Genomic DNA, 13,097 nt, shown 5'->3' with positions numbered 1-13,097 from the left:
GTAGTATAAGCGTTAATGTCTGAAGAAAAATACTTAGTTTTGGGTAGTCAAAAACAATATGGCGTTTTGCACACAACGTCAACGCGTTAGGAAGTTTTAGGCATTAAATTCGTGTTCGGACCTGTTGTCAGCTTCTTTTTCCCCTAGGACCCCTAACTCCTCGCGGAACCGTTTACGAGATATTTGCTCTGTTTCAACCGTCCTTTGTTTCAACCGTACCCAGTCTCCCCTACCTTAGGTATATCCATGGTGCAAGCTTATTTAGCCTAGGCGCAGACCACCGACTTTTAGTTGGGCGATAGTTGGGCCCGATTCTAATTTGTATGAAGAATCGGCCGATACCAAATCGGTGTAATGTGCGCACTTTCATATCTCACTGATCAACAGCCGTAGTTTTAAAGATCTAAGCATACATGGAGACAGACAGACAGGAAAGCGACTTTCTTTTATAATAATTAGTGATAGTGATGATTATTAGAAACTATAGGCACCTAAGATACTGCAAGCGAGAACAAAAACTGCGCGACGCAACGATAAATTAATTTATTGTTAGGTTTTAAAAGTTTACTTATTATAAGTATCTACCTGCATAATGATTTTTATTAACCGAAATTCAGAACATTAATGATCAAAGTCACCTATAACACAAAAACAAAAAGAAATTATCTCTAAAATTAATTCTAAATAAAAAATATTGTTACTTTTTTGTCCAACGAACTTAAAAAGTCTCAAATTCAACACAAAGATGTCAAAGTTAGGTAAAAAACCTCTTTTTCTAGGGGTTAAAAACATTATTAATAATTATTACCTACACCAACGGTTGCCATGTGGCTCCAATTTCATTAATGTTAATCAATTCAATAGTTTACCATTGACAAAACCTGTCTTAAGAAGTAGTCAAAAATCAAGGGCATTGTGCGTAGATGTAATAATATTTGTTAAGGAAATGATGGCAAAGTTATTGATATTTAAACCATGTTGGAAGTACAAATAAAATAGTTCGGTCGTTTGAACCAAATGCCGTCCACTGCTGGACAAAGGCCTCCCCCAAGGATTTTCACAAATACCGGTCCTGCGTTGCTCGCATCCACGTGCTTCCTGTGACCTTCACCAGATCGTCAGTCCATCGAGAGGGAGTTTTCAGTCATTTTCAACACTGCTGGGCTTAGGCCTGCCCCAATAATACACGCTATTAAATCAGTTTATTTACAAAATTACGTACAAATAAACTAGTAATTTTCTGATTGGCTCAAAGGTTGACTAGAAGATACTCCGCCTTTTGCACTGATATTATTGTGTGCAATAAAGTTTTAGTTAATAATTACTTACCTATATTTTGCTTTAACCGACATGATTTTTACTTACATATTCCCACTTTGTACCTACACTACATATTTTAACTACGTACTTTTATGAGTTCATTCATAGAAGTACTTATTACGTTTTCCTTGGAATTCAATGGACGTACTATATTTTGTTGTTTATGTGCTTACATTATGAATAGAAAACAGTAAACGGGTTATACTGGTTTTTCTCAGTTCCTACCTATAAATATGAGAAAATGATTTAGTACATAAACACGTTAATATTTGGTTTCTTGTAAATTAAAAGTCTTTAGGCGCGTAGTTTCGGCAGAATAGAATAGATTCACTGCCACTCTTTCTGTGGATGGTCGTAAGCGACTAAGTAAGGGTGGATTCGACCAAACAAGAGTAGGTAAATAATTTTAATCTCAGAATAAATCGTCAGTTTTGACATATTGTCCATACTGAAACTGTCAATGTGTCAGTTATAACAGTAGGCCTAAGATGCGCACCGTGATAACTTTTATCGACGTCAATATGTATGGGCAAAATCGATAAAATGGCGTGATAACCGCCTATCACGGCGCGCATCTTAGGCCTACAGGAGTTATTCTCGGATAAAAGTATGGTCGAATCGGGCCTACAACCAGATGCTCCAAAACATAACCTCTTCTAGCGCGGTCGGGTAATTAAAAAATATCGACAAGTCTGGCCAAGAAAGTCTTTATTCCAAGTGTCATAAGCACCACATTTGCACAATGTCACTCTTGATATGCCATCAGGTTAATGGTATTTTTTATATTTTTTGACGTCGTCAAACCAGTTTTTCTTAAAACTTTACTGTTTGCAAAAACAATAAATGTTATGACGTCTTTTCTTCTTTATGTTGTACCTAAGCTCCTGTGTGTATTTAAAATGCCATAAAAAGTTAAATAAATGTTCTATGTTTTGTTCTGAGTTCGGGTTCCGTAATCAAGCTCAAGGGTGCCAATGGGACGCTATAAATATGCCATTTTAAAAAAAAATCAAATAAGACAGAGCAGAATGGGTAGGACCACTCCACTCTTCCCGTGGATGTCGTAAGCGACTAAGGGACAAATATACGAACATCAGGCCTCCCCAACCCGTCTGGCTAGCGTGGGGAGTGTAGGACAAATTCATCGTAGTTGTATAATATTTCCATTATTTACGAGTTTCTCTCATCATATCAAATGTGCAATGAAATTATAGCTTATCATTTTGGCCAATTGATTGATTAGTCCTGAAAAAACTTTTTTTTTCCATTAAAAAGTTAAAAAAAAGTTTATATTCCGCTAAACACTTAATTTGTTTAACTAAGTACTTATAATTAAGGTCAAAGTAACGCGTAAATAACTATTTCCATGTAACAACGTTTGCTAATTACATTGTATTAATTAATGTATACGTATGTTACGACATTTAACAGTGCTTGTTACAAAATTAATCCTTTATTTGTATGTAAAACTTGTAGCACATACTCGTAGCCGTCGCGAGAGCGATACGATGTACCTACCTATGTGTTAGGACTTTTTCCATCTTTGTTCCTACCGCTGCAACTCCTGTGTAGCCAGGATCTACAGCTTGACCGCCAATAACGCAACCAGTGAAGGTCAAGTTTGTCCCGGGAAAGTTAAACTGTGATTGAGTGACTGTCATCAGCTCATTTTAGTCTCCACTGCAGGAGCATACGACCCTTCTAATTTACCAGCAAATGGAGGATTTGTCCTACACTCCCCACGCTGGCCAGACGGGTTGGGGAGGCCTGATGTTCGCAAGTCCAAGTCGCTTACGACATAGAGTAGAGTGAGAATGATGCTACGAGTATTCTATTCCTTTTGAGACACTTTCAAATCATTAAATTAATAGTCGACTAGCGGCCGCCCGCGACTTCGTACGCGTGGATCCTGTTTTACCATCTTTTCCCGAATTTTCTTTGCTATAAACCTCACGGAGCCCGAAACCTTTCCAACGAATGCAAAACCGTGGAAATCGGTTCGTGCGTTCTGGAGTTATAGCGTCAGGGAGGAAAACCCGACTTATTTTTATATAGTAGATGGGTCAAAGAAGTGACGTCACAACTTTTGACTAACATTTGATGGCCAAGGCACCTTTCATTTTTTAACAAAACTCGAGAAGTGGGAAAGTAGACACAACAGATATGAATTATTTAGTTTAGAACTCGTTTTTGAAACTAGATAGATTTACATTCAAATTATTGTACGGAATTTTGCCAACTTCAAACTTGTTTTTGACCTCGGCCACCTGCTTATTTTGTAAACGCACAATCTAAATTAGTTTTAGTAGCTTCACAAACAATAACTAAAATTTTAGAATACTTACTTAGCGTCCAGCTTACTTACTTCTTTCGGCTGAAACGAACGAACTTACTTATACCTCAGTCCAGCATTACATTACTCTCCGTCGGGACCGGGAATAACTTGACCTCCACTGGTTGGGTTTTTATTGGCGGTCAAACTGTAGATCCTGGCTACACAGGAGTTGCAGCGGTGGGGACGAGAGGTGGGAATAGTCCCGTAACTCCGTCGAGTAGAATTCTTAGCCCACTCTACCCGTGGACGTCTTAAGCGACTAAGGGACAAAAATGCGAACATCAGGCCTCCCCAACCCGTCTGGCCAGCGTGGGGAGTGTAGGACAAATCCTCCATTCGTACGTTCTTTCGTTTCAGCCGAAAACATCCACTGCTGGACAAAGGCCTCCCCCAAGGATTTCCACAAAGACCGGCCCTGCGCCGCTCGCATCCAGGCACCTCTCGCGACCCTCACCAGATCGTCGGTCCACCTAGTGTGAAGCCTGCCCTCCTCCATTGCCTCTGGTAAATTAGAGAAGGTCGTGCTTCAGTGACTACCTAATGATGATCTTTAATAGTGAACTTACTCTATATGTATAATTTTCGGCCTTCGTAGATCAAAGAGTTCTTACGTAAAACTGTCGCATGGTGGGCAATAAAATTGTTATTAAACTAATTATGTAACATAAAATTGCTTTGTCAAAAAAAAACTAGTCCTTTTACGCGTAACGAGTTCAACTAGACTATCCCCACCTCTCGTTCCCACCGCTGCAACTCCTGTGTAGCCAGGATCTACAGCTTGCCGCCAATAACCCAACCAGTGAAGGCAGGTTTGTCCCGGGGAAAAGTTAAACTGTCATTGGACCCGGAACGAAATTATTCAGAGGAGAAGTTAGGCCAGTGCTAAGAAGAAGCACTAGAAACTCAGTCACTACTAATTGGCATAAGCTGCGCCCCAGAAACAAATTTTGATTAGGATTCTTGCTTTCTATGTTCCAAAAAGCAAAACAACTTTCTAATTATTTGACTATTTCTGTAACATTTCATCATCTACCTTGTTAATCCTCTCTATCGCCCGTATTCACAAACGATGCTTGCTAAAGTGAAGCAGCAAATCGAACGCACAGCGTGGAATAGAGCTCTGTGGTTCGTTGATACACTATTATGTTGATACATTGGGTAGTTTGGTATAATCTTCATGAAAATATCTTAAAACTGATTCTGTTTCAAAAAAAAGCTCTCAATTTGCATTAAAATGTTAATTAATGAAGATTTTTTGTTAATATTAATGCTAAAGAGCAGGGCCGTGGCCTCAAAACGAAACAGGTGTAAAATCTTTGCATTTCTCTGCAACCTTGGCCTTAGTCATCTTACATACAGGGTGTCCAAATTAGGAGCGACTCAATCATTAACTTAATCGATTTACGTAAAAAAACAATGTATTTCTTTCTTAATTAATTATTTTTATCCGCTGTGCGCGGTTCCAAAATTGGCACACGTGGATAATTTGCTTCGTTCATAGATAAATACTTACGTAGTTACACACAATTAAATACAGAGCTTTCGAGTTAACCCATAAAAAATTAAGATAAATGGGCATTAAAAATAATTAAGATAAAGTTGTAGTATTCATAAATTGATCTATGATCATCAACAGCCCTTTACAGTCCACTGCTAGACTTGAAATTGTTCTATAGAGCTAAGTAATTTAAAAAAAATTGTACACTTGATTGAACACTGATTACAAATTCACCCTGTATGTTATGCAAGTGAAAATGATTGTTTGTTTGTAAAATGACCACACAAGTACAACAAGTACAAGTCTTTGTGTGTAAATCATTTAATAATTATCATTTTTTTAAATTAGTAGGTACAAAAACTTAGGGTGACTTTACTTATTGTTCTTCTTGTCGTGTCGACAACAAACCTACACAGCGTCAGCCCAAAACTCCGCCACAAGAGTGGCGTTGTCAGCAGCCTTCATTAAATCTTTTACTTAGTGTTGTTTACTTTACTTTACTTATAAAAACAAACTAGCTTTTGTGTCTGCGTCTTCTCTCGTATGAATTCGTCACTCTGTTTCGTGTCTCTTTTACAAAAACCAGACAAAAATTGGGATCATAAAATATATTTGTTCCTGTGTCTCGCTACTTTCATACCAAATTTCATATAAATAGGTTCGGTGGTTTAACAAAAATTCACTCATCCATCTTCACCGACCTTATTATTATTTATCTATTATGATTCGTCTTGAATTATGTATCAATAATAATGATAATTTATGTAACCCTACATGACTCTACAGTTTAAATAAATACAAATTTTCACTTTGTTCTTTCCAAACTGAAAATCACCCGAGAAAAGTCACGAAACAAACTAGCCTTGTTTACTCACTAAAAAAAGAAATAAATTACCAGAATCACATCACATTAACTGAATTACTGTCATTGAACTCAGATCAACCTTAAAATAATTATGGACATAATAAAAAACTCGATTCTCAGTCAGCAGACATTCATTAATTTTACTGTAATTATACAGGGTAGAAACATTACCAAACCAAATAGTTTATTCAGTACATAGACGTAGACGTAGTGTGGGCAGGCCTCCCACTAGGTGGACCGACGATTTGGTGAAGTTCGTTGGAGGTGCCTGGATACGAGCGGTCTTCGTGGAAATCCTTGGGGGAGGCCTTTGTCCAGCAGTGGACTTCTTTCGGCTGAAACGAACGATAGGCCCTTTCCTAAACGCTTATTATAGACTATAGACGGCCCAAATATAGCTTGCCCTACCACCACTTCAGGACAACATATTATTATGGGCTGCTGCTGAGAAGTGGCGAAAGAAACTCATGCCCGTTTTCACCATCAATCCCTAATTTTTAAGTGACCCCTATGGTAACACATAACAGGTTTGTTTTCATAGGGGTCACTTAAAAATTAGGGATTGATGGTGAAAACGGGCATCAGTCTCCTTTGTCAGTCTCTGTTAAATGCTTTCCTTTGTAAAGTGAAAACATTGAATTTTCGGATAGATCCAGTTTATTCTCATTCTCATGAGCTCATAAAGCACTTTCAGGATCAGTAACCAGTTTTTCGATATCTTGTATAGTTTAGAAATAATCGAGTGAGATTTCACTTATCGTTTTCACCCTGTATGTTGGGAACAGTTTAATGTCAACATGAATTAGGATGAAGTTTATGGTCCGAGATTTAATGGCTCGAAACTTGTTGGGGATTAATAAGAGAAATTAAATCGTGTGAATTTTTTGGCAATGTTTGAAAGAAAGAAAAAACGGTGGTACCAAGATAACGAATAAAAGGATAGAGAAATTAGGGATTATTAGATACATATTAATGTACTATGAAATTTGTAACGCATTTTTCTTTTGTTTTCATTTTCATTTTTGTTGGTGATCAAATAAATAAATATACACAACAGTGAACAAACTCTACGACTCACGATCTGTTTCATTTTGTTTACTATCAACATGTTAACTAACTAATACGAGTATGATAATTTTAATAAGAAAATTAAACTCTTAAAGGGGTGAAAAAGCATCTAAAGTTTGTGTTTGGATTCTGCAATTTCTCTCTTTTTTCTCATTTCATGCATTTAAATCTTCGATCAACAATACCAACTCGCGTTAGCGCAAAAATTACGTTTTGGGAAATAAATTAATATCTTTTTTCGTCATGCATCAATTTAATGTAATTTATAGTCTTTAAAATTCCCATCTAATTAAATGATAAGAAGTCACTTCTCAAGTGCGCTCTTATTTCCTGAAACGTAATTTTTACACTGAGCTGATATTTAGTTGGTATTGTTGACCGAAGGTTTCAATCAGTCGGCCGTTTGGTGTACTACCTACTATGCCGAGAGGTCCCAGGTTCGATTCCCGGCCGGGCAGAAATTGAAATGATGAATTTTAATTTCTGTGACGGGTCTGGGTGTGACTATGTATAATATGTATGTATTTAAAAAAAAAGTATATAAGTAGTATATCCGTTAAACTAGCACCCATAACACAAGCATTAAGTTGCTTACTTTGGGGCTAGCTGGCGCTGTGTGAAATTGTCCAAAGATTTATTATTATTATTATTATTATAATCAAGATAAGATTTGTTATCGAGTGGCGTTAAAGATTTTCTATGATAGATAAAAATTTTATCCTGCGAAATCCGCGATCGAAACACAAGCTCAAGGGTCCAATGACGTAACCATTTTTACTGATAAATATTTGTACAAACTTTAAAATGTTAGCTTAGGACTGTTCACGTGAATCCAACCAGTTATGTATGCAAATCTCATAGTACGTACGTAAAACGTGAGTTTATGGTAATTTTAGGATCTTGTAGGCTTTAAATGTTTAATGTTAAGAGGATTGTGATACAGTCAGCGTCAAATAGTTTGTGACACCAAGTGGCCAAAATGGTGACAACACAACCTTATCAATTAACTGCGTCTGTGTTACAAAGACTGAGGACAAGTGGGAATGGAATCCTGGAAATGATTGCTGTAAGGCCTGACTCAGCCATTTATGGTCGCTTTGTTGACTTACACATTAGGCATGTAAAGCAATAAAACGTCCATATTAAAAGAGTCAATATAATTATAGTTTTGTCAAACCCATGCTGTACTACTAACATATTTCTAAGAACATTGTTAGTAACCAAAATATGAACTGATTTGTCTGAAAAAATATATTTTTTAATTTATTTTATTAAAATTGTTACAAAGACGTGTTGTGACTTATGAACTTTTTGGCTACTTTGGGTGTCAAGAACTATTTGAAGCTGACTGTACAGACAGCACGTTCACCTATCTGAGTATAATTTCATAGATGGATTTTAAACTTTGTTTTATTATGTAAAAAAATAAATTTGACTGAGGAAGTGTTTTGAAATTATTTACACTTCTAGGGAATCTTATAGCTAAGTAGTAAAAAACCAATTAGTTTCTAAATTATAGACAAATTAATTTAAAAACTCGTATTTTGCTTGCATAAGTAAACGAAACTGTGTCTGTCTGTGACGCTTTCACGCTTAAACCACTAAACCGATTTTGATGATGGCATAAGATAGTTTCCACTTCCGGAAAGGGACATCAGGGATAGTTTTTATCCCGGTTTTTGAAAAAGGGACGCGCGCGATTATGTTTTTCTGTGATGAGGCAAAATTTCACGCGGGCGAAGCCGCGGGCAAAACCTAGCTTAGTATAAAAAATGTAAATTAATGATATCCGCTGTTGATATTAATATTAAGAAACTGGTCCCGCCGTAGCACCACACACTATTGCGAAGTGGATCCTCAGCATAATTTATAACCAATATTCCAAACTAGTATGATAATCGTCACGTGTTACACAACTTGTTTCGTAGACTTGTACCTATGTAATCTAGTAGTCAAAGCTTCTTTCTTGTCGACAACAAACCTACACAGTGTCAGCCCAAAACTCCGCCACAAGAGTGGCGTTGTCAGTAGCATTCATTAAATCTTCCTGCGTGCAGTTGTTTGGGCACGCAAGGCACGACATCATGCGCTTCATCGACTGGGGAACAAAACCTCACTTGGACTCCAAGTTTGAGCCATCCAAGAATCCCCACCTGAACAGTACCTCTAGTACGAAAAACTTTCGAGTTCGTTTCGTTTGCGTATTCAAAGTGTCATCGAAAAATTTTGTATGAAAATTTAAACAGCGCCCCTTAGGGCGGCTATAATATAGCGGGCGCTGTTTAATTTTTCATACAAAATTTTTCGATGACACTTTGAATACGCAAACGAAACGAACTCGAAAGTTTTTCGTACTAGAGGTACAGATTGTCCTTACTACGGCCGACCTGCGTCCGAAGTCTATTTAAAGACTTACGTAAGCCAGGGGAGCTTATATCCAGGTGGAGGACTCTCAGACATAGGACTCTTGTCCGCCTGCTCTCTGCGGTTATGGCGTGGTTTTTAAAAGTAAAAAAGTAAAAGTATTTTATTTGCCAACAAAAAATTTACAGTCTGTTTATCTAGCGGCTGCTGCACTAAGCTGTGCTTGTGTCGCGGCAGCATTAAGTAGTTAACACAGCTTTAGCTAAGTAGACACTTTATTGGGTTTGATTCTAAGAGGGAGCAAGAAAAGTAAAGATACATGGAAACACCTCGACTGATCTGAAAAAGGGATATTTTGGTGGTCAAATACTTACAACAAAATATTGTATGGTGGGACCATCATCTATAAAAAATCTATTTCTTTAAAAGTCATATGCGACTAAGGAACAAATGACAGGCCTTAAAACACATCTGGCTAACATAAGAAGTGTAGGTCAAATTCTCCATTTGCCTCTGGTAAACTATGCTTACATGTCAAGCAGCAAATCGAACGCATAGCGTTGAATAGAGCTCTGTGATTGGTTCGTGTGTCACCCTGTCCGTCCACGCGCACTGTGAGACCTCACAGTAATGTTTGTGAATACGGGCGTAAGATAGACCTTACCTCGTTTTACCTAAATACAGAAAGAAGCATTGAACTACTTAAACCGACTACTTTTCCTCAAATTTTCGCTTGACACAGATATTATTTGGCGTAGAGCAGGTATTATTAACGTTAAAATGAGTTGAATAACTAGTTTTGGTTACAAGTTACTTGTTTAGTTAGTCATTTTCGTGGTTAATAATATTGCTAGGTTTAAAGTCTTGGAGTCTTACTAATATTATAAAACAAAGTCCACCACAAACAACTCCTCCTATGTTCTTCTAATTAATTTCGTTGCGGGTCCAATGACAGTTTAACTTTCCCCCGGGACAAACTTGACCTTCACTGGTTGGGTTATTGGCGGTCAAGCTGTAGATCCTGGCTACACAGGAGTTGCAGCGGTGGGAACGAGAGGTGGGAATAGTCCCGTTAGCTTATCACGACTACCTGAACAGATTTTCATGTGGGTTTCGCTAATAGAATAGATTTAAGAGTGATTTATGAGGAAGTTTTAGATTTAAATATTGATGTAGGTACCTTTCCAAATAACTACCTAAATAATTGTTAAGAAGAAAAACGTAGGATAGTTTTTATCCCGGTTTTTGAAATAGTGATGCGTGCATTAGTCTGTTTTATTATCTCTTAACCTAAATTCGTTTAAACTGATTCAGTGTATTTTAAGGTGCTAAATGTAACAGACAGACAGTTACACTCTCATATTTTATGTTATTAGTAATGGATGTGGTATAAAATAATATGTAATAATACTAGAGCAGATCTAGCCGACTTACAACAGAAATTGCATAATATTAGGAAACTAATTCAATGCAATATCTAGAATTACTTACATAGTACATTACTGTGGCTTGATAATTTAAATTGGCCATCTTGATACCGCGTGATTGATTTGAACCACTTTGCTATGAAATGAGATCTGTAGGATATCCAAAGTTGTCAAACTTAGGGCTCATGCACAGATCACAGAATCTAAAGGGAGATGTGACAAGGGGGCGTGGCCAGTGTCGCAGCAATATGCCCAAAAACAGCCCCCCTAGACAAAACGCACTTTTTGATCGAATCGAAAATCGAATCCGTCAAAACTCCATACAAAAAAGGGGCTTTTCGACCACTTTTCGACTGGTTTGCGATTATAATTTGCACTTTGTCTAGACCCACAGAACACATTGCTCGTGAAATGATGACAGCAGTAATGTCATAATGTAAACATTGCTTGCGTAGTACTAAAGATTATTAGAACCTTGAGTACTGACACCGCAGTGGATAATGAGCACATTTTGATTACATTGTGTGTGTGAATTTCTAAAGAAACACTGACGCCCGTATTCACAAATATTACTATGAGGTCTCACAATGTGCGTGGACGCACAGGGTAACACACGAACCAATTACAGAGCTCTATTCAACACTGTGCGTTCGATTTGCTGCTTCACTTAAGCAAGCATCGTTTGTGAATACAGACGTGAGTGCATTAAAGCCCGGTCTGTGAGCACGTAGAATTTTGTCCAATGACCCCAAGCTAGCAACTCGCACACTCACTGCGGGTGCCAGTCGCACAATCGCGACAGCAATATAATTACGCGCGAGCGATAAGGATGGTATAGCTAGGGGTCATAGGACAAAATTCTACGTGCTCACGGACCAGACTATAGTTGATATCTCTCTATCTCTCTCTATGGGCTCATGTGCCTGAAATTCCAATTCAAATTCCTTAAATGAGTTTATTTTAATAATTGATTTTTTTTTCAGAAATGACGTATGACATCCCCAACGTGGAGTTACTAAATCCAAAGGAGGGGGGAGATATTACATACATGGACATGGTGGAAGAGAAAGAATCCATGGGAGAGTCTCAGATCCAGAAAATGTTCGCAGGATCTTCTGTCTTCTTGACTGGAGGCACAGGATTTCTTGGAAAGCTACTTTCGGAGAAATTGTTGAGGTAAGTTTTTATGATTTTTAGTTTTGTACCTATATTTTCGCAAAGAAACACCAAGCATAGCCCTCTCCATAGCACGCTGTGCAACTTTGAGCTTCTGTATAAGGCCTATAGTGAGAGGCCACGTTTCTTTGCGAGATCGAATCAGAAATGAGGAGATCCGTAAACGAACCAAAGTCGCTGACATAGCCCGACGGATTAGCAAGCTGAAGTGGCAATGGGCAGGGCACATAGTACGCAGAACTGACGGCCGAGGGGCAGAAAGGTTCTGGAATGGAGGCCGCGTACCGGAAAACGCAGCGTGGGACGTCCACCTACAAGGTGGACCGACGACATCGTAAAGGTAGCAGGGAAGCGCTGGACGCAGACCGCTACCAATCGATCAACATGGAAAGCATTGGGGGAGGCCTATGTTCAGCAGTGGACGTCCTATGGCTGAAATGATGATGAAATGATGACCTATATTTTAAGTCTGTTGTTTATTTTGTGACGAATAAGGACTTTTCTATTCTATTCTATCTGTAAAGTGTGGGTGTGGGGAGTGTTGGCCCAATCCTCCTCCATTATACTTCAGTGTTGCCACTTTGGCGGTTGTACCACCAGAACTGGGGTTTTCTTTGGCTTGTTTTCATTAACTAGCGTTTTAATTTTTCTGGATGTTTTTAGCGGTTTTTCAGAATGGTCTTTTAGTGGTTTTTCAGTAGGCATCAAGTAGTTTTAATCTGGCACTGAATAATTTAGCAGAATTTGGTGGTCTTTTAGGTACGAATTTCTGGAATCTCGCGGAATTTTCCTTTTGAACTATCGTCTTAATGAAATCTGAGGTGGCAACACTTAGCCATAGACTTTTTTATTAATGTTATGACGTCAGATTGTCAGAAGTCCATCAAATCCTTGTCCAATTTAAATTAGTCCGACTAATTAACAGTTTGCGTACGTCCAAAGTCGCACGCGCAGCCTTCGCGATTGCACAAGCGTGCGCACATAGCGTGTCGTTTAATACGGTCTTAACCGACTTCATAAAAGGGTTCTTAATTCATAAAGTCA

General features: G+C 38.1%; 1 protein-coding gene across 1 annotated transcript in view; it reads left to right on the top strand.

Moving 5' to 3' along the window:
• The window catches only part of LOC114365055 (fatty acyl-CoA reductase wat), a 38,836-nt gene that overhangs the window by 7,440 nt on the left and 18,299 nt on the right, over positions 1–13,097 (top strand). Inside the window, exon 2 of the mRNA XM_028321507.1 lies at positions 11,861–12,053. Within this exon, the coding sequence (XP_028177308.1) occupies positions 11,863–12,053 (191 nt within the window). The 5' untranslated portion in view covers positions 11,861–11,862. The remainder of the gene's footprint in view (positions 1–11,860; positions 12,054–13,097) is intronic.

Source organism: Ostrinia furnacalis, unplaced genomic scaffold, assembly GCF_004193835.3.
Source record: "Ostrinia furnacalis isolate ACB-3 unplaced genomic scaffold, ASM419383v2 OfSCF7542, whole genome shotgun sequence".
Lineage (NCBI taxonomy): Eukaryota > Metazoa > Arthropoda > Insecta > Lepidoptera > Crambidae > Ostrinia > Ostrinia furnacalis.
Note: the sequence above shows the minus strand (reverse complement) of the source record. Positions and strands in the feature narration are given on the sequence as shown.